The sequence below is a fragment of the Lutjanus erythropterus genome, chromosome 14, assembly GCF_056507025.1.
Source record: "Lutjanus erythropterus isolate fLutEry1 chromosome 14, fLutEry1.hap2, whole genome shotgun sequence".
In the NCBI taxonomy this organism is placed as follows: Eukaryota; Metazoa; Chordata; class Actinopteri; order Lutjaniformes; family Lutjanidae; genus Lutjanus; species Lutjanus erythropterus.
Genome location: NC_139330.1, coordinates 17,281,750 through 17,309,036, shown reverse-complemented (window position 1 = coordinate 17,309,036; position 27,287 = coordinate 17,281,750). Strand labels below are relative to the sequence as shown.

The 27,287-nt window shown below is 41.0% G+C and overlaps 1 protein-coding gene across 2 annotated transcripts; it reads right to left on the bottom strand.

The window, feature by feature from the left end:
* Positions 1–207: 207 nt before the first annotated feature.
* Positions 208–25,318, bottom strand: efemp1 (EGF-like fibulin extracellular matrix protein 1). 2 transcript variants are annotated; one of them, XM_084736107.1, is made up of 11 exons: positions 25,063–25,318; positions 24,377–24,480; positions 24,096–24,141; positions 23,078–23,356; positions 8,126–8,248; positions 7,096–7,215; positions 5,564–5,683; positions 4,355–4,474; positions 3,377–3,503; positions 3,096–3,288; positions 208–2,117 (listed from the first exon to the last, which is right to left on the bottom strand). In XM_084736107.1, the coding sequence occupies exons 2-11, from the start codon at positions 24,455–24,457 to the stop codon at positions 1,956–1,958; spliced, it is 1,371 nt and encodes a 456-aa protein (XP_084592233.1). In that variant the 5' UTR covers positions 24,458–24,480; positions 25,063–25,318; the 3' UTR covers positions 208–1,955. The 2 variants fall into 2 exon arrangements, with proteins under 2 accessions (XP_084592233.1, XP_084592234.1); XM_084736108.1 differs by having other exon boundaries at positions 25,074–25,318.
* Positions 25,319–27,287: the final 1,969 nt, after the last annotated feature.

Genomic DNA, 27,287 nt, shown 5'->3' with positions numbered 1-27,287 from the left:
AGAGAAAGGGTGAGAGTCAGTTCACTTCGCACAGAAACAGCCGTCCGTTTACCTTGTACTTTAAGTACATTTCAGAGCCTGTACTTTTTCACTTTCATTTGGGTAAAGAAGTTGAATCAGTACTTGTAATTTTACCAGAGTCAGAGTAAAGAATGTCTTTACTTTTGCCACCTGTGTCTGATGCATATGAAAAACAGAACAATTAAGTCCCATTTATCCATCATATTTTATTCAACAATATAATTTTTGCTCTTCAGAGTACAATCAATATAAGATACATATGAAAAAATATACTTTAAATAGAAGAGAAAGACATTAAGGCATTTCAATGAAGGAAGGTAAAAGTCTTGACAGCATGAATGATAAGATTAGTGTTACATTTTTTTGTGTTTATACCTCTGAGGCACTTTTCACTGCTGAAACCACATAAAAGACTTATAGGCAACTTTCTACACTTAAGAGTGGTGACAACATGCTGGTTTTCAATGTGGTTTTCAGTGCTGTGTGTCAACAGTGTTTCAGCAGTAAGCCAGAGCAGACACGTGGAGTCATGAAAGGCAAAGCAGGTAGTGAAAGATCTCTCATTCTGCCAAAAAAAAGTGTGGTGGCATTGTATTAACACTTTAATAATCCCCTGTGTCACACATGAACCAGCTTACAGGGCAAAGCAGTGTAATTATGTTTATCACGCAAGCCAGCCTGGTGCCAGTGTGACTTCTTGACTGGGACCGACATTAGAAAGCCCAGCTGTTCCTCTGGAGAACCACCGTGGCACCAACGAGCGCTCGATTGGCCAAGGTGTGTTTTTTACGAAAGCCGTCATTTCCTACGCGTGTTCTCGAGTTCAAACATCTCTTCTTGTAATTGCCTCGGTGACCGAGGGGCTGCGGGGATGGCATCACAGAAACGCATAAACAGCTCGACCACATCCACCAAAAGAACCCAGGGCAGAGAACAAGCTCCTTCTCAATCTTTCCCTTTCTCTCCCTCTGTGTTTCACACTTTCACTTGCTTGCATGCATAAACAAAGCCAGGCACACACACTCACACACACTCGCACAAACATCCACACACCGCGGTATGTACATGACTTAACTCCTGTGAGCAAAGTCTATGAGCATCAAGCCTGTTGTCATGCAAAGTTTAGTACTCTCTCAACTCACAGGCAAATTCCCTCCCTTTACACTTCTGAACTGTTCTGGACTTCTCTGGAAATTATTACTCATGAGTAAAACTATACAGAAACTTGCACAAACAGTGTGGCGCAGCAGCAGCACTACTAAACCCTACAACATTCATCAAGAAGCTGTGATTTACAAGGTCTTTTGTATCAAAAGCTGCTCATATTGGATATTTATCATGTACATTTATTAGAAAATATGATTTTCCTCTCTTTCCTACAACAGATAGCTTCACTGATGCACACATGGGTTATTGTAAGCAGGTCTGGTCCGAACAAAGTGATAAATGTGGGTACAGCTGCATCAAAAATTCATCACAGTTAGGATGTGTGTCCACTAGGCTTCTTTTCCTGAGTGCCACTGCTCCGTTCCCAATTGTTTTTTATTATGGAAGTAGATAACAACCTCCACCAGTGAAAATGCTGCAACCAGCATCTTTTCTGCATCCACTTAAGGCACTTAAATTCAAAAATGATTTATTGTTAAGTGCTGTTGTTGCTTGGATCCTCAGGACACTAAACCCCTTCAATGCTTCCCTGCACCTGGCGAGAAAAAGATGCCCAGTGGTCACATCACAGCGTGGGTTGGTGTGTCATGAGCAAGCCTATTGGAAGTTCTGTGCTGCTGTATGAGTCTGCCACAGCCTATGTTATATGTCGTATGCATGTATTGTATGAAAATGTACAGTATGTTATGCTGATACAGGCATCTGCTGTGTTACACTGCTATGTTTTGCTGAACCAGACTTATGTGGGCTGCTGGGAGTTGCGGTGCTCAGAAGGCGTAGGGCCCAACTATGATGGTGAGCCGCAGCAGGGAGCTGGAGCGGTAGTTCATGGTCAGATGGTGAGTGACCATTTCCAGGTCCACGACGTACTCCCTGGGGCCTGACAGAGGCTTGGTTAGCACCAGCATGGCGCTCACATTGCTGGAACGCTGCAAGAAAATATCATCAGTCAATATGAATATAGATCTATCATCTTTTTTTGAGTCTTATGCTCTGTCTCAATTTGCTTGCTTATGTACGTAAACTTCCTGTTTTGAGTGTGTAAGTGTGTTCACAGTGGAATTTACAGCAAAACGACTGGAGTACCCAGATGTTGAGCAGCCAAAAAGTTGAGTGTTGAACACTGGACACTTCTCAGCCTCAATAGTCGCTATCTTGTTTACACAGAAGAAAAGACGGGGCTAGCAGCTGCACTAACTACAATGGCCGCAGTGAGCAACAAATTATACAGATATAAATCATGCATGTCGGAAGTTTGTAAATCAAATATAAACTAACATATTGGTGCATTTTCAGAGGGTAGGGAGAGAGAGGGTAGGTCCATCATCGATGGAGATCATGGCACATATTTAACTTAATGAGAAACCAAGGGCAAATATGTTCATGTTGAATGAAGTGAAATTGAACAAAAATTAATAGACAAGCCAGTAAGTGTTTTGGCAGGTGTCATTAAAGCTCCACCTGGCTTCAGTTTGCCCACGAAGAAGAAGATTCTGAGATTGACATTTCCCGTGAGGGCACAATGGCCATCCTCCAAACTCGTGCGCTACACAAGTGAGATCATAGTGTGCAAAGTGTACTATATGACAGTGTATGAATGGAAGTATCCGAATCGCGACACAGCATTAGTCTTGTTAGCTTAGAGTGCCAAATAATATCTTAGAAATGGCACGTTTACGGTGTAACTGTAAACACTGTGCTACAGGTGCCACATGGTGATAAAATATCAGGTTGGGTAATTGTATGAGGTGGAGTCGGGGGGGATAATAATAGTGTAAACATGTGAGTAATTTCATGGATTTAGCTTGAAACTGCAGATTTATATATAACAGTTTAGCATTTTAACCCATTATCACCTGTTACACCCTCCCCTGCTTTTTATACAACACAAGACAACATCAACTCACTCGCAGGAAAAACTCTCCTCCCTCGTTCCCAGATTTGATCCTGAAGGTGTTGTGTGTGTTGGCATAGATGTTGGTGGCCTGAATCTGGAAGATGTCCGCTGGCACCGTCCTGTCAGCTTGGATGCTCATGTATTTGTAGACAATTGACGGTGGGAGACCCTGGCACTCAGCCTGAGAGCGGCAGATACAGCGACTGCAAACACACAACGATTGAGACAATCTCTGTGAAACTGGCTACACCCATGAGAGTGAAACAAAAGAACTGGATGATGTTTACTGACTTTTCAGAGGTTTTGGTGTAAGGCGTCTCGCAGGGGTTTCTGGGATAGCAGCGGAAGCCTCCGTAATAGTTCCAACACATTTCATCATCTTGGCAGTTATGGGTCCCCGTCTCACACTCATTTATGTCTGGTGATTGGCAGAATGACAGAGAGAAAAAAAGTATTGAATAGTCAAAAATAGCTGGATGACAATATTAGTATCCTCTACTTCCAAAACACACAGGAACTCTGCACGCTTCATGAACAGAACTGTGAAAACACAGTCAAAGTTCAGGATGTGGACAGTTTGGGAATGATGTTTTAGCTGCGTTTCCAACAGCTGTGGAGATGCAGGGAAACACAAGAGGGAAGCCTGTGGATCTGTAGTCGAGGGAAGCCCCCGATGCAACCCCACACAGGCCTAACTGCAGCTCTTTCCTTGCAGCACCGTGAAAATAACCCCATCAAACGCGCCCCAAACCACAGGGCTATTTCTGGCACAGCAACCTGGATTCATCACTTAAAGGTCCCTCTGACACAACCGGCCGGATTCATGGCTCCCCCTATAAAGCCTGCACCTGACCGAGGGGGAGAGGAAAAAATAACAGCTCGCCCTTTGAGCCAGCGCCGGAGCTTCAAATAAATCCACTTCAAGAAACCAACATCATGCATATAAATTCACAGAGGTGGCTCTTGCAGGGCAACACGGAGTTGCTGTGTGTTTGTGTTGCCTAACCTCTGCATTCTTTCCATGACAGTACTGGTGGAGAGTGGCTCTCACTCCCTGCTTGAGAGGCAGAATAGTGGATGATAGCAGGAACAGTTATCTTCAAAGAGTCGACGAAGAAGAGAAAGGGAGGAAGACAAGAGGACTCGCTTGGGAACTCTTGTTGTGTGTGAAAACAGGGAGGAGGGTAGGATAGATAAATAAGTAAACTAAGAATGGATAAATAAAAGACTGATGAAAGGAAAGGAGAGGAAAGAGGAGGACAGTAGTACCTTGACACAACCTGTTTCCCTGGAGCTGATATCCCTCTGGACATTCACAGGAGTAACTTCCTGGGCTGTTGATACACTGGTACTGACACATGTAGCTGGAGAAGCTGCATTCATCAATGTCTGTACAAAAATATGTACACAAACACAAACAAGCATAGATAATGAGTGTAAAGCAGTACATGTTACTAATATATAATTTTCACTACAAGATTTCGCCAAAAGAATTCATGATAATGATATTATTACAATCAGAGTTACCTCCAACTTAGAGTACAGCACTGTTATGTTATAATTTAACCGCATTTTCACTGCTGCTGCCTCCTGCACATATTACCTGAGGGTGACTTTTTCATTTGAGACAGAGGACAGATAAGCCAACAGTCTTGAGGGCACTAAAAGTATCTCAAATCGGGTCTCGACACCGATGACCCCACGATCAAAACTTTCTTCGGGCCAATACTCCACTAGTGCACCTGTGAAGAGGCTTTTTAGCTTCTGAAGACTCACCAGAGGAACCAACTATGCGACACACGAGTCCACATGATTGGAAAAGCCTTTGCAGTTTTATAATTTGTATGTAGACATGTGTTTTCAGAAGCAAACATATTAAAACATATGTATATTAAACAAAATGTACTGTGCGAGCCTGTGTTTTATTGTTTTCATAGAGGCAGCTGTGTCTTCCCAGTTCACTCTCAGACCACTGAAAGAGGTTTTAATTCCTAGTAGTTTTTCATTATTTTACCTTACTTCTTTCAGTAGGTGACGCTGTAATGTAACAAGTTACTTTTAAAAGTAATGTTCCCCAACGCTGATCGTGGTATCTATAGAAAATCTGACAAAAACGAAAGCTATCAGTCAAATTCATCTTTAACTTGGTTTATTGTGTGTTTTATCCCTTTTTTGGCAAATGAATTCCAATCAAAATACAAGTACAACTGGAGAGAGAGTTTGTAACCATAACTGAACAATTGTGCAAAAGTGCAATTACACATAATAGGTAGTGAAACGGCAACCAGATACTGAAAAAAGAGCATTCAGTGTATTTAAGATTATTACACAATACTGTCATATGCGTATCATTATCATAATACCAATATTTCATTATCATGACACTCCTAATGTATCTGAATGTGTGTGTGTTCTTGTGTGTGTGTGTGTGTGTGTGTGTGTGTGTGTGTGTGTGTGTATGTGCGCATGTGTGCCCACCTTGGCAGGAGACCGCGTCTTGTGCCAGCTCATAACCCTGGTCACACTGGCAGAGAAAGGAGCCAATCAGGTTGTAGCAGTGGTGCTGACAGGGACTCTGCACGTCACATTCATTCACATCTGGAACAAAAACAAAAGATGTTTTCTCATTTATTAAAATTTTGAACTTTTTCGCAGCCACCATTCTGACATTAAACAGTTGTGTAAACACAGGTGTTACCAATGATACTAATTAAGATCCCATTACACTCAGGTCAAACACAGTCAGGGTGCTGCTGTTGTGCATGTTGGCTCGCTGAAAAGGCTCTGCTACACTAAATGGAACGGGACCTTAATTAGTATCATTGGTAACACCTGTGTTTACCCTACTATTTCATACCGTCTCATTTATTTTCCAAAGGAAAACTGGACGTTGGCTTCCTGAATACAGGTCAAAAGGAAGCAGAGACACACACACGCACAGTCACACAAACACAGCATGCACACACCGAGCACAAACACACATACATGTTTCAGCATAGCTGGGAGGCAGTCACGGGTTTTGATGGATTTATAAATATGTTTCAGGGATAAAACAGCTTTCTATCACAGCACAACATTTTCAATAACTTCCTTTGACTTCAGCAGGAGATTTGCAGTGTGGGTTCAGGTTACACAGTGAATCTCATGATAGCTCTGAGCTTCCAGGCATTAAAAAAAAACCCCAACAGCTTGTGCACCGTTTGTTTTGTTAAAGCCAACCCTGACCTTAAAATATCTGTATCCTGAGAACACTGAGGGATGAGAAAAAAACGGTGTTAACACTAGACTTTGGGAAGCTGACATCCTCTGTTTTGTATTACACTGCAGCTCTTTAAAGAGACTTTTCACCCCAAAATCAAAAATATATTATTTTTTCCTATTACTTGTAGTACAGTTTATCCATCTAGATTGCTTTGGCGTGAGTTGCAGAGTTTTGGAGACATTAGCAGTAGAGATGTCTGCATTCTCTCCAATATAATGGAACAAGATGGCATTCAGCTTGTGGCTGAGCACCACAAGCTGAGCTGTAACCTTTTGTTTACCTCTACAGCCAATATCTCTAGAACTCAGCAACTCATGGCAAAACAATTTAAATGGATAAATAGAGCTACAGACCAGAGAAAAAAGTTTAAATAACTGTTTTATTCATCTGTTTTTATTAATTGCACTCACTGCTCGTTTGTTTGCTTTTATTATGTTATTATATTTGTGTATGTACAGTGCAGTAAAATACTATAAACACAGTCTTTGGAAAGTGCAACAGGTAATTATGATGCTTATTATACACTCTTGTAATTTTCATTGAGCATGCAGGTAACAACATGCGCCCAAATCTATTAAAAGTCAGCCTGGCGACTGAGCAGATTAGATGGAATCCACACTGACACAAAATGTCTGACATGCTACGTCGGAATAACAAATCACTGAAGCAAAATGTTTCTATAATTCGATGCTGTACACACAAACACAGACTAACACACATGAGTACACGTGGCTTTTCAGTGACTTACCCACACAGCTGTGGTTGTTGCTGGCCAGCTTATGACCTGTGTTGCACTCACAGTAGTACGAGCCCTGTGTGTTCACACATCTGTGCATGCAGTAGTGGGTCAGGGCACACTCGTCTCTGTCTGAAATGAAACACACACACACATACATGAGAAGATGATATGGGTGGTAAGATAGATCACAACAAGCAATTATCTGAATAAAGCCTGGTGAAAAATAAATATGCTAAGTATATTAAATTTTAGCACACTTGAGTGTACTTCAGTATACTTCAAGTGTGTTCATGATTAGTTAACTTGAAGTTTACTACTTTGGGACAACTCATTTTGTACTAAGCATATTTAGTTGTAATGAAATTGTATAAAAGCACAATTTAAGTGTATTTAATTACTTTTATGTGCTTAAGTTGAACAACTTCCAGTGTACTTAGTACACTTAAACTATGGCTGGGCATGTACTAATATACATGCTTGATTACTGAAAAATTATCTTGTTTGTGCTGCGTTTGAAGTACTTCTTGTAAGTATACTTATACATTTCTAATGAAGTGAAACTAAAGTACATTTTAATAAAGCATAGAGTTATTTAGAAAGAACAAATAGTTGTACTTTTCAAAAGTAAACTATCTTACCACTATAAGTATTTGCAATATAGTATACTTTTTTGAAAGTACACTAATGTACAATTATACTTCCTGTAAATACACTGAAACACCACTTTAAGTGCAGAATTTGTATGTTTTTCACACATTTTAAGTCATAGACGTAGGCTATGATACAAATTTTAGTTGATGAAACATTAAAACTGTTTTTTCATTCTGTGTAGGCTACACATTTTTACAGCTGAAGAATGTAAAATAAGAGGCTATTCATATTCTTTTTGTAAAAACCACAGGTAACCCTGCACTAAAGTATACTTTTTTTTTTTTTTTACCTGAGAGTTGAAAACATGATACATTAACCTTTTCAAAAGCTTGACACCACTTTGAGTCATTTGATCATCATAAAAGCGAGAGAAGAGTGTATAACTCACCCACACAGTGCTCTCCGTTCCTCTGGTAGCCTGGAGGACACTGGCAGGTGTAGGAGCCTCTGGTGTTGTAGCATGTCTGTTCAGGGCCACAAGTGTGTCTACCTGTCGCGCATTCATCTATGTCTGTAATAAACACACAAAAACACACACTGAGAGGAAGCTACACCGAGTTAATGCCCGCTGAACACAGGATGAACACAAAGCAAAGCAACATGTCTGGACTGTTTGCAGTCTGTGATCTGTGATGTGTGAACTGTTTTTACACAGACAGTAAAATCTGTGATCACTGACACCATCACATCACACACATGGGCATAAACACACATGTTCACACAGAGAGAGAGCGGGCGATTAAATAAAGAACTCTTTTATTCAGCAGCTCCGGGTGAGGGGGGAAAACACAGATCGTATCTTCTACTAACGGGACAGCGTTTTGAAGCGGGAAGTGTGTGTGGGCATGCGTGTGTACGAAAGAGAGAAAAGGCTCAACTGATAAGTCATGTGCTTTCTACCATAACGCCTAAACAGACATCCATCAACCCAAACACACACGCAGACCCAGACACATTCACTTTCTGTCACCCCATCATTAGTAAGTTATATAACATGATCAGTGGTAGTTTGATGGGAGTATAAGAAGCTTAATCACACATAACAGCTGTGTTTCCAAAAACAATTTAAACCATTTTTACTACAGAATAATACCCATGCTGTCCAACAGATTAAATGATAACATGATTGGGTATTGAAGGGGCAGCCTTGAAAGGCTCAGTTGTTCACAAGCATAGATGGGGCAAGGGTCACCACTTTGTGAAAAACTGTGTGGGAAAATAGTCCAAAAGGTTAAGAACAACATTTTTCAACGTAAAACTGCAAGGAATTCAGAAATTTCACCATCTACAATCCATAATATTTTAAAAGATGCATGCAGAAATCCCTGCATGTAAGGGGCAAGGCTGAAAACCAGCACTGAATGTCTGTGACCTTTGACCCCTCACGTGGTACTGCATTAAAACCCCACATGATTATCTAAAATGCAAGTTAAGACTCTACCATGCAAAGAGCAAGCCATATATCAACAACATCCAGAAACGCTGTGGACTTCTCTGGGCCCAAGATCATCTGAGATGGACTGACGGAAAGTCAAAAAGGGAGCTGTGGTCTGCACACAGCCCCAAAGCTCAAAAGCCAGCATCTGTGATTGTATGGGGGTATATTATTTCCCATGGCATCGTGGGTAACAGTCGCGTCTGTGAAGGCACCGCTGATGCTGAAAACCCCATGCAGGTTTTGGAATAACATATGCTGCCATCCAGACCATGTCTTTTTCAGGGACATTCTTGCTGCTTGCAATGTTTGTATAAGAACCTCACACAGTGCAACTTCAGTGCATCCAAACTACCTCTTAAATGATAAACACGATATGCAAATTAAAATGTTACCAACTCACATTTTAAAATGTCCAGGATGTCTGAAAAAAAATGGCACTAAACAAACAATCAGCTGTTTAAGTGTTGGATGATGAGGTGATTTTAAAATGAGATTATGGCTTTGTGAAAGTGTTTTAACATTTGATTAAACCTCAAAAAAGTACTTTTTTCCCTTCAGGTTCCTCAAGTTTTCAGCAGAAATTTGAATTTTCCAGCTTGGGCTAAAATACATGACAGAGCAGTGGAAAGATTCTCCTTTTTCTGTTGATCCTACAAACACGTTCTCAATTTTGATTTGCTTGGAGCCAGAGCCTCTTCAAAAAGGATTTTCTCGCTGTAACCCCCCCACCCACCCACTTCTATCTTCCTCCCTTTCTCTCTCTCTCTCTCTCTCTCACACACACACACACACACATTACAAATGCGCCCATACTGTATACTCTCATCCCTGTGGGCCCACCAGCAGTCCTCTTGGGTGGTCTGACACAACCCATCATATGCAGACAGCCAGTGGGCATCACTTTAACAGCATGACAGACAGTTATACTCAATACCACACGCACACACAGGAAAGGGGAGGAGGGGGGATATAACTGCATTGTGATTTGACACGTGTGGAGCTTAACAATAGTCAGAAAACCTGACTGGAAGATGACTGGAAAACTTAAAGCTGCTTTCTCTTTTCAGTTCAATTCAGTCCAGTTGCTGACTGCGCTGAACTTGACAGACAGAATTGTGTTACCCCTCCTGCAGCATTTAGATGCAATCAAAGCACCTGAGACAGAGAGTTATACTCAGGGAGCCCCTATTCATACAGATCAAACATGTAAAATTGATCGCTCCAAATAAGTGCAGGAGAGCCAAACCTGCTGCTGCACAGATGTCTTGAACTGACGTTCACCTGGAAATGTTTTTGTGATGTGGTCTCTCTTCCCTGCATGCCTCAAATGCCCTGTACGCCAGTCCCACAGCCTCAACTGTCCAGTGGGACTGGTGCCGGTGAGAAATTGGCTCATGAACCAAAAGGAGGACAGAAGGTAAGCTGTCCTCGCTCCTTAAAGGACAGAAAGGGAAGAGGGCTGAAATGTGCTCCACTCTGTGGGGGCACAGTGATAAGGTGGACTCACCACATTAAGGACAAAAGCAGAGCTTATCTGAAGGTGCACCTGAGAGACAACAGGTGCGAAGTGCATACAGGGAGGAATGCACAGACAAGGCCTGTTGCTCACTGACCCGCTTCGTAAAGGACAAAGATAAAAAGCAGTGTTGTTCTGGAAAATCAGCGCTCTGATGTGGCTTGAAAGGCATCTGGGAAAGTGTATCCACAACCAGCAGCCCTAAGTGTCAGTGAGAAACCAAATGCTTGGATTCCAGCAGTATCACACTATGAGATACTGACCCACTTACAGCCCAAAGGCTTCATGACATGGTTGTTAAGCAAAAGTCCTGGTGCATTAGAGGGGCTCTGTTGCTGTTGGTGGTAGACTTGCAGCATCCAGATCCAGCATCTCAGATCAAGAGATCTTTCTAGACTGGATGTGGACAATTGATGTCCCCGTGTGCACAGCCTGGGATATGAAAGTGCATCCACACTCAGCAGTGTTTGTTTAAATGATGTGCAGGTTTATCAGGCCTGTCACCAACACTGTCCAACATAATTCAGGTTAATATAGTGCCTAAGTCACCGCCATGGAACCTAACTTCAGAAAAATTATGAACTGCAGTCAATGGCAAGAGACAAGAGACAGTCACAGTTTGTTATGAAACTGTTGAAGTATCACGGTTTAAACGGAATCAAAAAATAATTTGTCCTTCACCAAATTTAGGTCCCATGTCCCATCATATTACCTGGCAGGTCATGGACGAGATGAGAGAGATGAAACAACTTCACCACACAATAGGCTCGCCACAGTAGTAGGTATTACTGGGCATACAGTGATTACATTACTTGCCAACTGTTCACACTGATACACATGGAAAGTGTCTGTGTGATCCTAATAAATGAAATGAAAATGCTCCATACAGCAGCAGAGTCGCAGCACAGAGCGGCAGGAGTCAGATTTCAAATGTAATGCTGCAGGCAAAGTTCAGCCTGACATGAGGTTGCTGGATATGGTTTTACAGAATGAAATCTGCTAGGAGGGCAATTATATGGAGCCCCAGCAACATCAAACAGTTGTGGGTTGCAGCTAGGCATAAAAGAGAGTATTATGTTATTCAACAGATTACCATGAAGGTGTTAGTTGGTGCTAATGTGTCAAAACTAAGGCTAACCTGGCTAAACCACGCTAACCTTGGAGCTAACATTATAACCAGCGTGTTATGGTACTTTACAACTCATCTGTGAACGTCAGCTACTGTTGTTGGAGTCAGTGTGGGGGATGTTTGATAGATCTGGCAACTTGAAACATGATAACAAGCCATCTTTCTAAGCATTTGTTTCAAACCAAGCCCTCTACTTTACTGAGCGTATCCTTTCCTGTAAAATGTTCAGTGGAATCAGCAAGAGTCGATTACAAGAATTTATTAACTGGTGGGAAATCTTCCTGAGCATGACATCCGTACAACACCCATCTCTGCTGTGGGCTAATTTGAACATGCAGAAAGTTGAAAGTCGATGGCTGAAGCTTAGCACACTTAATCATTAGCTGACCTTTAAAGAATAACAGGATGATGTGCTTGTCAGAGACAAAACTGGAAGTGAAATCATGTAAATACATGACCATTGTCAACAAATAGTTAGTCAGGAGACAGCCAGATCATAACCCCACCTACTTACTGGAGGTATTTGGTGATTCATTGAGACTGGAAATGCCCTGCCTTCTGGCAGTAGATTCAGACAACACAAGTCTGAGACTCCTGATCCCTGATAAAATAAAATCCTGTGTGCTCACAATGGCAATGCTGGCATGCTGATGTTTAACTGTAATATTTACAGTGTTTACCACTTTAGTGTGTAGAGTGCAAGGTTTTGCTAATTAACACTGAACATAAACATTTTGGTTCACGACCAAATGGTAAGAGTTAATAATCACCAGTAATAACGGTAAATTGATAGTTAATTAAACATTAGTTAATAGCTAGTTCACTGTTAACAAACAATTAAATGATAACGATTAGTAATGCTGTAACTGACATTGTTTCAGTTGTTTCTGAGCAACAATAGAAAAGTTTGTAATTGTTATATTCTCCTATCAGCTTTGATACAAAACTGTACAAAATTGTTCGTAGTAAAAAAACTATTAACTAAGTTTAATTAACTATCAATATACGATTTATTATTGATGAATATTATTAAGTGTTACTACATTTGGTCATAAAGCCAAATACAGGTCACATTTAAATTCTAAAAAGACGGTGATAATAAAAAGTGTGGGGATCACAAAAGTTCTAACAGTTCATCCTAAGATTCAACCTCCTTCAATTATGTTGATAGATTTTGTGTCAGTCAATCAAATAGGTGTTGAGACATTTCAGACTGATGGACACTTTCTGGTTTCCTTATTTGCTTATATGTGGAGTTGTTTTACTGAGAACGTAGTTTTTATTTCTGTACTGCTGTGACCGGTTGAACAGAGGGCAATCCTACAGTGTAGGCAGTTATGTTCTTGGACAGGATGTGCCAGCACAGATACACAACAGAGTTTGACCAAATGCAGTTGGCACACCTGACTTTGTTGGACTAAATCTGAGTCAGAGCTGCTCCACATATGGCATCAAGACGAATCGGCTCCCGATAGCAGCGTTTGCTCTAGTTTTGCTGCCGACCAGAATCAGCTCCACTTAGAATGATTTTGGCATGAATTACCTGGAGTTTGACAACTTGTATGCCACTGTTGATCTGAGTGGTTTTGGCTTCTCTGGGAGACTACATGAATCATCGAACAGTCTCAAACACTCTCCTACATAAGATGTAAAAACCCTGAACTGTTGTGAAGGAAATAACTGCATGTGGCCGACAATGTAGTGATGCTCACTTAGAACTTCTGTGTACGGAAAAGTCGGAGTCATCCTCATTCCCTTAAAGAAAGCTTGGAGAGCTCTAAATAAAAGCATATGTGCTGAATGTGATTCAAATGTTCATTCAGGGGAATATCTTGTGGCGACTGCTACTTTGTCACTAAACCTTTAAGAAGCTGCCAGTACGAAGTGCCACAAAAGTCTGAGTGTGTGTGTATAAATGTGTGCGTGTGGGTGGGGTGGGAGGGCATCCCACGCTGGCTGGCTCTTCGGTCCCATAAAGTCTCCACAGCTTACCACATGCAGCACACTCCGTATAGTTTACACAAGAAAACACATTTTACTGCAACAAGCCATCAAATGTGATGATGTGTTGCGTGTGGGGAGAAGTGACTCTGTTCTCTGAGGTCAGATTTTTATTTTTTTATTTTTTCAAAATTTATTTAACACAGCTTACAAGTTTCCTCTCAGAGAGAGCGAGGCTGCTGTAACATCACAGGGAGAGATAAGGCCGTCCAGCAGGAGAGTGGAAGGAAAGAATGAGGAGAAAAGGGTGGAGGCGTTTTTTTTTTTAAACAAAAAAGGACTTTTTAAGATTTGAAGTTAGATTTATGGCCGTGTGTGCATATGTGATGTCAGAGTTAAAAACTCCTTGCTTTTCAGGGAGATTAATTCTAAATGCCTTGTGGGAGTTGGGGGAGTAACAGGGATGGCGGCAGCTCAAAGAATGTGAGTATGTGTGTATGGACCAGTGGGTGTGTGTGCATCAGAGGTCCTGCTTGAGGTGCTCAAACATTAAATGGCCTTAAAATGTTTTATAGAATGGAGTGATGCATGTTTGGTGTGTGTACATGTGATTTTTGCTTGCATATGTGTGGATTAAAAAAAAAAGCATGTCCAAAACGGGGACTAAAAATTGTTTGGCCTGAATTCAGAGCGATGTGTTATTTGCTCCAGATTTATACTGACATGATAGGGCTTGTTGTAATTATCACTTGAGAGCATTTAGTCTTGTTTTCACTGAACCACTGCAATGGAAAGCAGGAGCTGTTCCAAAGAACAGTTGGAGCCGTCCTGCTGTTGGACAGCATCTCTGTTTCCCTCTGATTATTGGATAATTCAATCTTTGGGAAAGCAGGGGGCAAGATGTGCGATGTTAATAGCCCATAAAATTTCACAACGTCAAATTTATTAGCATGTCACACAACAGCCCCTGAGCGTTTGGTTTTGCTTAACCTCAAACACCTTAACATCACCCTGCCTAGCAAATGCTGCACTGCTTTCATTTGTGTACGATTCTCCCTGCAATGCAGTGTGAAATGCAGCCATTGCTGGCTTGAACACAACCCCAGGACAAATGGGAGTGGTAGTGTTTCCCTTTCAGAGCAAGTCCAAACACAAAGCAGATAAGAAATCAAAGGATTCAAGACGCTCTAACCTTATATTCCGTGTATTTCCATCCGTATTAGGGCATGAAATATTTCCATGCTCTTTGCTATTTGCACCACTCCCAAGATTCCCCCTCTCATCGCTCTCATTGTTCAGGAGGAACAGGAGTTTTAGTCATGCTGACACTTACTAACTGATTTGTGAGTTTGTTCCACACTCTTCTAAAGGTCGGGCAGAGTCTTGACATTCTTGAAAATCCGTCCAGTGTGCCAGCTACATTCCCGCCTGATAATAATCCTTCCTGTTACTCTGAAGACCTCTAGAAAACAGAAGCACTGAGCAACTCCCCTGCTATTCAACGTGAAGGAGATCAATCGCTCTGCCCACCTGACGTGCCCACCTGACATTTACGGCCTTTAAAGCAAAGTCTGTGGCATGAAAGGAATGAAGGCTGTAAACACACTGACGCTGAAAATGTGGCCAAAACAGCAGCGTGATATTCAAGAAAAGGAGAAACTGTGTGAAACACAGACCCTGCGATCGCATGCGAGTGTCACCCAGCTGAGCGCAATAGTGATTTATAGCAGCCCTGTGTCCCTTTCCATCATGAGGTAAACGGAAAGAGCAACACATGTAAGCACATCAGAGGAGGAAGCAGCTGGCCCTTGGACAGGCACCGACCTCAGGGAGAATAATAACAACAACATTAAGCACTTACACCGAGGAGGAGGCACGGCAAAGCTGCTTCCCCCTCGTTCCTCTCTGCCATCGTTGATGTGATGGCAGCGAGGAGCCAGCGGCAAACCACAAGCAATAACAGCATGTTGTACAGCAACACTGCTGAGGCCAGAAAATAGGCTGCCTGCAAGATGGTTAAAGATACAGGACTGTCAGCTGATAAAATACTGTCACCATTAAAACACAGAAGGCCTGGAAGTCATTTATTTTAAGATTCCTCGTGTAGTGTGTTAAATTTCTTTTAGGATGTTATTGCTGAAGTCGTTTCAGTTGTTTTACTCTTGATTTCTTGGCTTCTAAGATCAAGTGCTTAAAAACATTATTACCATAGAGACACTGATGTCAAAATACATCCAGTAATTAAACAATTTGAATTTCTTTATCAGCAGCTGAGGAGTTGCAACATCAACAGGTTTTCTGGCACAGGTTACGAATGGAAAGTGAGTCTTAAGAGCTTGGAGTTTTGAAAGCCAGAAATCTCAGCAATGTTGATTCACTAGTATTAACTTTAAAAACATGACTAATAGTGGATGTTTGAGGTTTGATACCGACCACAATGACTAGCTTAAAATTCTCCCACTGACTTATCAGCTGTTATTTTAACATTAACACAAAACATACACAAACATGTTGAATAAAGAAAACCTAAAGTTGGTTATTTAACAGTTGTGACAATGATACTGAGTGGGATATTTTATAGTTTAAAAAATACTTGTCAGTTCTCTCTGGTGGACATAGTATGACACCCCTGTTTCAAAATTCCTGCAAACATAACTTTTGCATTTCTGTACTGATTTCTTTTTACTTGTTGATCGAGATATGCAGATATTGATATATAAGGCAGGTTGATTGATCTGTTGAGCTCTATTTGGCTTAGGCCCACTGATACTTTGAGCTAAATGCTAAAGTCAGCATGCTAACATGAACCCAATCTGGCCCTATCAGAAGGAATTTTCAATGGGTTTGAGAGTGGTGGTGTAAACTTCTGATCATGTCTATCAAAAAACACTAAAAAAAAACTGTTTTAACAGGTGGAAGTACTTCTTATATTTTCTGCTTATATTTTCAGCAGATTAGATGCTTCACAGTGGGTGGAACCCATTTATACACGTAAAAAAGTGTATTCCAGTTAAATGCTTTGGGGCATTTGAACAAACATCTTATTGGATGAATATAGCAGGTATGATATTTACCATGTTCAGTGGCTTAGTTTAGTATATTACAAAAAGTATAGCTGAGGGTGATGGAGGTCTTCATAGTTTGCTGGTACTTGGTCATAAACCAAATTGTTGAATACAGTTAAAATTAAAAGTCAGAGGATCACCAAAGTCATTAAAGTAGATCCTGAGGGGGGCAAGAATGTCTGTGCAACGTTTCGTGGAAATCCATTCAACTATTCCATCTCAGCAACAAACTGTTGTTGAACTACAGACCGGCCAACACTGCCAGCATCTACAATTCAAAGGCTCCAAGATGCAACGCTGGTTGTTAGAGCTGAAACTATTACAGGTGCAATAAGCTGGACAGTAAAATCATAGGGCACTGGGACAGTCTCATAGTGAAGACCTACTGATGCAGGACAGTGCAAATCATCAGTCTGAGAGCAGGTGGAAGCTGGGAGCTTAGCTGGTAATAGGAGGGTTCAACAGGCACAAAGGTGTGCCTCAGGTGTCTTTTTCTTTGAGTAACCCTAAACAAAGTGGGTCAGTTTTCATCAAGTGGGGGCTTTGTGTTTGATCCCACTTCCTCCTGTCGAGCAACAAAATCTCTGCAGAATGTTTTAATTTAACATCCTGCACATCCTGTATTACATTCACCTCCGTCTTTCTCGTCTGTGCAACAACATCTCAATCTGTGTTGCTTATCTCTGATGGACAAACAAACACTGACAGGATAACATCTGCAGGAATTTCCTGAAAACTGGGTATCCTCGCATATTTTTACACTGCCTGTGCATCAGCAAAGACTGGTGGCTGGGGGCGTGTTTCTTCAAGTGTAAATGAGATGACAACAAGATAAGCTGTATAGTATAAACTGTAAAGGTCAAATCATGAAGCAGCAGTGTCGTGTTGTGCTTTGTGCAACCACTCTCTGCTTGTTCTGCTCTCTGCATTCCTGCTCCTTGCAGATCGATCCGACGCTTATCTGTCAAGGTGGTGAGTAATTCCAACCATCACAAAAGATGGGAGCAAACGGAAAAAACAACCATCGCTGACATTCCAGAGATATTCCTCCCAAGTGCATTGCATCTGCGTGGAAAAATGTTATTGCATGCACTCGGCCTTGTTCGGAAAAGTACACAAGTTCTCTGTCACACCAGGGCTTAACAGCCTTAATAGAACATATTTAGGAAAGATTTCCAGCCACTGCAGGTGAAGAGTGTCCAGACGTAGCTGAAATTAGTCAGGCATGTAGGTGGTAATGTGGCGTACATGACCTCAGGAAACCAGACAGGTAAACAGCGGTGGCATGTCCTTTCATGTCCCATACTGCAGGGCATGGGTATCTAATTTAGAGATGAAAAATAAATCAGTAGCAGCCAAAATATGTAAAGTCAAGACTTGTGGGGAGATAACAGAACCCTGAAAGTGTAAAATACAAGACTGTGTCTAACATTATACACCTGCAGTCACTGAAAATGCAGTTAAAGGAATAGTTCTGATTATTTGTACTGCTGTGGACAGTTTGCTATATTGCTGTCAAACTGCCTTTTGCCAAGAAACCGTAATTATGTAAGCCAAATATTGCTCTCTCACTCAATCAGACTCCTTTGGCAAAAACAGCAATTTCACATCACACACCACAGGACTTGTTGGTCTACCTCTGACTCGATTGGTTAGTTTGTGTTTTTGTGTGACTTCTGTGAAGCTGAACTAAGCTTTTAAAACACAGAGTTTTGCGAGGTGAAATTGCTGAATGGAGTTTGATTGGTTTAGAGAGAGCAACATTTGGTTTATTTTCCTGTCAGAAATTGCTGTCTGATGGCAAAGTAAAGTGGAGAGTAGGCTCGGGCAGTATTACAGTATACCAGGGAATTAAGAAATCCCATCATGAAAAAGACACTCCTCTTTCTATTAAACTGATCAAGGAATGTATTGTAAAGCGCAGCACCAGGGGTCAGTCTCTCCACTGGTGGCCAAGGCAGCACGGCTGAGCCGAGAAACAAGGTGTCTTGGGGATCAAGTTACAGGACTAATGAGTAAAAAAAGACCAAAAATGCCTCTGTTTGTGAGTATTTTGGATTTAGTCCTGCTAATAAATGTAAGCCAGCAAACACAGGAGACTACTAAAGTGTCAGAGTAGCATATCATGTTGAGTGTGTAACTTTAGCAAGCGTGAGAGAGGTTGATTGGCGGACTCATTACTGTCTGTGGTGTGAGAGAGTGATGATGAATGTATGCTGAGTGAAGGAAAAGGTGAGGTGGCAATAAATGTACAGCGGCGGTGCTGAAAATTTACAAAAGCTGCAGCTTCTCAAGAAAAAGAAAAATATATACTGCCAAAGCCTAGTGGTGAAAATACTTTAAATGTAGCATGGAGTTGCACTGATATTCAAGTGGGCCTTTATTAAAGTTGGACTCCTGCTGCTTCTCCAAACTGTGGGCATGTCGACCACCATCTCCTGTAGGTAATACACTGACCATGGACAACATAAAACCCACTTTAAACAGTCTGAACTATCCCTTTAAGTTTCTAAAACTTAGGGTGTACTCTTAAACGGCGTTCAACTGTAAATTAGAATCATTAAATAGCAGCTTTCCACTTTTCATCAGATTTAATGACCGATTTGAGCACTTTTGATGGACAACCTTCATTTGCAGGAGGACGTGATCTCACCTCTGCTGAAAATGAGACTTAATATGCATACACAAGAGTACAGCAAGCCACTTGTAGGCATGTCCCTGCAGTAAACACAGCGTACAGTATGTGTGCGTGTATGTTTGGAGGGTGGGGGAGGTCATGGAAATGCGAGGCATCATTAAGCTGTCACACATACAGTAGGGGTTCATAGTTTCTCTGTGTGGCCAGAGTGGAGTAGGGCGCCAGCTTCCCCTATGTGTCACTGCAACAACACACACTTAGGCTCGGGTTCACACTCAAGGCCAAGGGGCTTTATTGCCAATTTGCAAATAGTTATCCCCATGGGAACAATTATGAAAGCTGCATTTAAAAGGAAAAATGTCAGGGTGAAGAAGTGTATTATATAATTTGTGGTTTGTTTTAATCAGCATAAAGAATAGTATTTTGTTGTAGAAACATTTTTTTTTTCAACTATTTAAGTTGTGCTTTGGAAAATTGGCTTCATTTTTTCCACAGCATTTAGCTGATCTCTCTACTGTTCACCACACACTCAGCAGTAAGTCACCAAAACAACCCATGACGTTGGTACAACCTGGCTCGGTCAGTCCTCCGGCACTGCTGTGGTTATTTAGTCAGTGTCAGCCTTTCATCTTCCCCTTTGCCCTACCTGACTCGGCACTCTACTGCAGGTTTCCTCCACAGAGTGGTGAGTTAGCAGGGAAGGAGCCTGATGTAAGCGCTATTTGATACATTGAGGTTTCCCCCATTGAAAGTTAATGGGAATTCCTTCGCTAGCAAGATACGTAGCTGTGCAAAACAGCCACTGTGGAGCAAAAAAAAGAAAAAAAGAGAAAAGAAAAGATAATTCTGTGTCCAAGAACAATTGGCTCATTGTAGCAAGTTAAAGGTAATGACAGAGAAACCAGAGACTGATGTAAACAAAGATTATATCACTCTACCAGCAGGAATATACGCCCACATCACGGCACGAGACGCCTTCCAGTTAAAAACTCCAGTCATTTCAAAGCAATAACAGTGACAGCAACAGCCTATCTTTGTTTAGCCCATGCACAGTGAATGAATAAGTATTATACCCATGCCAGCTCGCTTATGTGGTTACTTTAGCTGATATGCTGCCATGTTTTACACTCCAATAAAACCTAATTGGGTTCCAATTCAGAGAAACACATAAAGCACCTCACACATATCTTTGCCCCAGGTGTAAAATCAAATTTGCTACTTTCACTAGAGCGCTGTGACCGCAAGCCTCACCACACAGCCACTCACCACATGCCTATTGGCAAGAGGAGTTCCTAACCACTGAACACATGTACTGTATAGTAATGCACTTTGTCTTACATTACATTTATACAGCGAGCTCTGCACATTCACACTACACTCCAGACCGACACGCACGACAAACTAAAAGCTATAAGAGGTGAGTGATATCAGAGATTCTCTCTTTCAGGTGCAGCTATAAACATCTGACACAAAGCAGCGACGCAAAAAGAATGAATCTTCAAACCACTCCCCATTTGTAAAGATCAAAGAGTCTCGCTCAAACACAGGATCACACCCCCACAGACTTGCGCAGCTACCAAAGTCACAAGCTAGTCCAGGCCCAGGAAATATCTACTGTAGGTGCAGAGGCGATATGTGAGCACAAATATTGCCACTCTATACGCTCAACAAAAACACAAACACTTATCATGAGTTGTCCAAAGAAAGCACACAAAAGGTTTATTTCTCTCAAATTTTGTTCACAAATTTGTTAAAATCTATGTTAGTGAGCACTTCTCCTTTGCCTAGATAATCCATCCACCCGAAAATACCATTTTTTTTCCCGGGAGGGCAAAGTCATGATCTGCCCTTCTCTGCCACTGACTGGCTAGAACTAGTTGCCTTTGTTGGTAAGGTTGGTTAGGTTTAGGCATAAGGAGTGATTGGTTAGGGTTAGCCAATCAGAAGTAGAGTAGGGCAGGTAATGACTTTGCCCTCCTGGGAAAAAAATGGTACCTTGTAACCCAGTGTGAAATTGCCATAGTTCAGTTAATAAATGTCTTTTTCGAAGATAAATCTTCACATTTTAGAGGAGGAATGTGTGTGATTAGTTGACTACATGACCAAACATCCCCTCACTGTTGCCCGTATGACAGCGGGACAGATGGCATCTCGTAAAAACAATGCAGTCTGGCAGTATTTTGAACTGAGAAAATTAAAGTATAGTTGCAACACATAACCACATTCAGCACAGGTACATGAATGTTAACCTGCAAGAAGAGCTGCTGCTGCTGCTAACACTGCTAACACTGCTAACACTGCTTAGCTGCTAACACACTTAGCCACACTGAGTGGCAACCTAGGAGTCAACAATGTCATCTACCTGTTCGGTCTGAAGCATTTCATGTGTTGTTGTCATGTTTTGTAGGATAATGTGCAATGTTCACAATCCACAGAGCAAAGTGTGACACATTTCAGCAACATTTTTACAATGATTTGGTTATTAAAGAATGTGATTAACTGCTTTAAATGGGTCTTGATACACATAAGATTTTTTGGATGTTTAACATTACTTAAAGTCAATTAGCTAAACATTAACTTGTTGACTAGTCTAAATTAAAATTTCCATTTACACGATGGGAAATCAGAAGACTGGAACATCACAATTTCTGTCCCAGTCCCAGGCAAACCTGTGCATCATGCTGTTTAATGAGCATCTTTATATGCCACACCTGCCAGGTGGATGGATTATCTTGGCAAAAGAAGTGCTCATTAATACTAATTTCAACAAATCTGTGAACAAAATTCGAAAGAAATAAACCTTTTGTATGCCTCAGCAGAGGCCTTAGATTTTTTATTTCAACTCATGAAAAATGGGAGCAAAAACAAAAGTGTTTATATCTTATCCTCTGGAGCAGAGGACCTCAACACCCAAAACAACATTTTTTATATTTTAAGAAGAAGCTGAACTCTCGCCAAAAACATCATGCTGCAAGCAAAAGAGTTTATAAAAGATGACATCAACAAGAAGCTTGCAACATATCTGGCAGCTACGCATGGTTTAGCTGTTGATGACTGTCAGACAGATGGATGAACAGTTCACCTTTGGAGCTCTGCTTACTGACGCTCTAAAGTCGTTAGCAAGTAATTATCAAATACCTATGTACTACCTCTGGTAGAGACACATTCAGACACATTCTTCTGCATCTGGCCAAGTGCAACAAATACATACTACTGATATTCAGGAGATAAAAAACAATATACTGGAATACACAGCAGTGGGATTCCAATCTGCAGCCACATTTTAGGGTGTAATCTGTTTTATGAAGGCCAAAAGTCAAATCTTTAAAATTCTGGAAGATAATAAAAATTATTTCCATGCAGAGTGTGGCAGCCATCCCTTTCTTTTGCACTTTTAGACCATATTTTGTGGTTACACCTCTGCTCCTGCTGACAGAGTCCAATTTCTCTCCTGAGGAGCTTGTCAGCACCACTTGCTGAGATAAGAGGAACTGTCTCCAAGTGCTGGTGTAAAGCTGTAAAAAATTAAAGGCTAGTTTTTCCAAGGTACTTTGATGATGCCTCGTATCATCTTGTAACTGACTTCACAGGGAGAGGAGTGGATTGATCTTACCTCTGCAGAGGTTCTGCTCATCTGCAGTGAATCCGATTGCACAGCGGATGGTCCGTGGAGGAGATCCCCTCTGGCTGCCTGAACCAGCCCGTGGGACCTGAGGCTGACTCGGTGGGACAACAGGGACAGGGGGGACAGCTTCTGGAAGTGGCACCTGCTCACCCTCCTTACTGATGTAGATGACAGCACTCTTTGGGAGGCAGAGGTATCCACCAAAGTGGTTGATACACTGCATCCCTCCTTTACAGGCATCATCTAACAAGGCACACTCATCGATGTCTGACAAAGGAAAAACAATACCCCAGTAAGAGAGAAAGACAGTAGGGCTGCAACTAATGAGTATTTTCATAAATGTTTAATAAATTCATTCAAATCATTTACATTTTCAAATTTAAAACGACAGAGGCTATCATTAAACTATGCTGTGTCGCCTCTGAGGTGTTTTTTTTTTTTTTTTGGATACACGCTGGGTGTGCACAAGTAGGGGGGTGGTGAAATACCAGGAGAATTGTTGATCCTGCTTTTGAGTCTATTTTTGATTTAGCTCCTTTCAGTTTAAAATTGAAATACTGACACCCTAATCATGTCATCTGTCAGTCATTTGAGAAAATGGTGAAAAATGTTGACCACTGTTTCCATTTTTGGTGACGACTTTTTTTTCCCCACAACCCAAAAATATTCAGTTTACTGTTACAATGGAGTAAAGAAACCAGATAATATTCACATTCACATTCAATTGGTTTGAGGTATTTTTTTAAGGAAAAAAAATCTAAAGTCTCTGATTTCAGCTTCTTAAATGTGAACATTTTCTGGTTTCTTTAGTGCTCAGTGACAGTTAAATTGAACATCTTTTGGTTGCGAACAAAGCAAAACATTTAAGGACATCACTTTGTTCTATGGGAGACACTGATCATCCTTTTTTCTGACATTTTATGGAAAATTATCAGCGATGAAAAACACTGTTAGTTGCAGCCTTAACAACCAATGCTTATCATTGAATGCAATTTGTCATTCTCACCTCTGCACTGCTCTCTGACTCTGTCATACTCATACCCCTCTGTGCACTGTGAAGGACAGATGAAGATCACCATGAAATTATCCATATTTTAGTGTCCTGTCATGTAACAACATCAAACAGATAGATAGATAGATAGATAGATAGATAGATAGATAGATAGATAGATAGATAGATAGATAGACATTTGTTGCCACAGTTTGTAAATCAAACTCCACAGCACATCAAACATTCAAGGTTAAACACAGAGTAAACAGTATCTGGTATAGAAACCTCTCACTCACAGTGTATGAGATGGGCTCCTCAGCCTCCTGGGAGAGGACATGCGTGAAAACCGCACACAGACACACGCAGATGCCCAGCATGTCGACCAAACGTCGGAGCAGCGCTGTAACGAGACGCAGATGATGAAGCAAGCGGACAGAGCGTGCAGGATCATTTTTCGCTTGACAAGCCTACATGTTTTAATACCAGTTATTACATCACTGATGGCATTGCTTAACGAGTCCCAACATCTCCCGCTGCTGGCGTGATGTTTATGTTGGCACGGCTCCAGCTAAATCTGCGACTTCAACTAGGTGAAGTGTTTTTCTGCTGTTTTTCTCCAAAAGGATTAGTGCGTAATACGCGTAAAGATCGTGCGTAAACATGCCCTTGTGTGTCAATCAGTGTCAGGAAAAATGAACGAGTTAATCAGCCGTGCAGAGCTCGTGTTGATTAAAAGTCTGTATTTGCACAAACTTAACAAGCTGTCCAATCAAACATTATGTGTTGCTTCAGCCTCTTTTCAAGATCCGAACACTTGTTCCTGGATAAATCCCTGAAACAAGCGAACTATATGTGAAACAAGTGCTACTGCAGATTCTGTCTCACTTGTTTCAACATTCACAGTCCTTGCACGGCTCCTCGGTGTATTGTTTTCATTGTTATCTGATCACAGCGCTGTCTGCAGTAGCTTTGTCATCCGTACCTGCAATTTACCTGCGGATCTCCAACTCTCCTGGTGTGCTGAAGAAAACCTCCCCGCTTCGTGTTCGGTTGCAGATCCGAGCTGTATGCGCAGTAGCAGCAGACTGCTCTTTATCCTTGTTGCTGCGTGAGGATGTTAGATGGTTGTCGGAGTGCAGGCAGCACTTGTGATGATGAACATGCGGCTCGTACAGTATGACATGCTGGGGGCGGTGTACCGGGCAGGTTGAGCTGCGGGTTCGTCTCTCACCGGAGTGCAGTGAACGAGCAGCAGCAGGCTGCAGTGGCTCCCTCTATAGACTGCTCACTAGTAATAATAAAAAAAAAAGGTAATCATCATGACTATGTTTATAATTCATCGGTTATTACAAGTATATTTGTGTGCATATATACACGTGTATCTTTCCTTTTAAACATTTTCTTTCATTCACGATGGCGATGACGATGTTTTATGTAGGGGAGAGTGGGGACAGTCGCAACACTTTTTGCATTTGGACAAGACCAACCAAATCTTAATATATAAAACTTACATATCTCTGCTAATTACCCATGTCATTTAAATATGATTACAGTTTACATATGACATGTTTTTCACAATATTAACTTAAATCAAAAAGGTCAGATTGAATAACTCTCACTTCGCTTTTGCTTTCTATCTCAGTAAGCATGGTATTCTTAAAATATGCACATTTACAACACTATTATAGTATTATTTAGTTCTAGAATAATACAATAGTATTATTTGAGTGATATTAGAGTTTTGTTTGTGTAGGCAAAAAGTGCAGGCCTACCTTGAGTCAACAGATGTTATAGATGCTATTCAATCTCTCTGTTTCAGTGTGAGGCAGGTAGAATAGATCATATTTCAATGCAACATACTTTAATTGACATGTATTTATTATACAATGCTGCAACTTTTTTGTTACACTCTTGACTGTGAGCTGTTCTTATACAACTTTATTGACCTCAGAATGACATGTGTATGTTGAAAAGTATTGTTGTGGTCTGTTTTGATATGACTGCTTAGCTTGGGGACAGTTGCAACAACTTGTGGTGGCCATCCCCACCTTATCGGTCTTGACAGACCATCATGTGCTAGCAACACATGCTAACCATATCACATGAAAGTCGGATACACAAGGATTCAAACTCAAAAGTTTAGGACAGAATGATAAAAAAAAAGTATAGAATTACCTTCATACCTCCAAAACAAGTTATTTTTTTCCTTTTCAAACAGTTTAGCAGCAGATGTTGAATGTGTCTTCTGACTTCCTTGTTGGGAGAGGGTCTCACTGAGCACATACAGTATAATTACTCTAGCATGTTTCTCATTGGAGGAATAAGACTTGTTGCAACCATCCCCTGTTCTAACAGGCCCCATTTACCCTGTGTAAATTTTAAATGTATTCTAATGTACTGTAACACAAAGTTTCACTAATCAAGCATACAGCATACAAACAAACAAACATACAGCTATATACTTTACGTATACAAAGTATACTTAAAGTTGTTCCACTTTAGCACATAAAAGTACACTACATACACTTAAAATTGTGCTTTTCTATAATTTAATTACAACTTAAATATACTGGTAAGAAATTACTTGTTTCAAAATAGTAAACCTAAGGGGAACTAATTGTTAACACTCTAATATACATATTTATTTTTACCAGCAAACATCTTTCAATATACAAACCCCTACTAAAAAAGTAATCATCAGAAGAAACAGCTATATATGTCTAAGAATCCAAACTAAATAGAGTTAAGGGTACCACACTACCCTCTTTCTGATTTGACTTTCATTTGGTAAACACTCAACAGTGTTTGGGATGATATTGTCCTTATTTTTTGTATAATTTCAATTTTTTTTAATCTGAAAACTTCTGGAGCCATGCTTGATCTTTGCCACACACCATTTCTGATATTTACTCTCTAATAAAGCATCTGTCCATCTATCTAGCCATTGAATGAGCCTCTATGACATTTGGGGTTGCAGTCATGCAGACCCTGTCCTGCTGAGAGAGACTGTGTCTATACGTACTGTATACATACAGTATGTGTGCAGCAGGTGGTAAAATCAAATCATGTGTTGAGGACCTCTGTCAGCAAGCACTACATTAGCCTCTAATACATTTCATGGTGTTTACAAGATGCCTTCGCTTCAGGAACATCTGCTGGAATTGGCATGGCTTCCTGGACTTCCCATGGGTGAAAAGACAGCAAGTG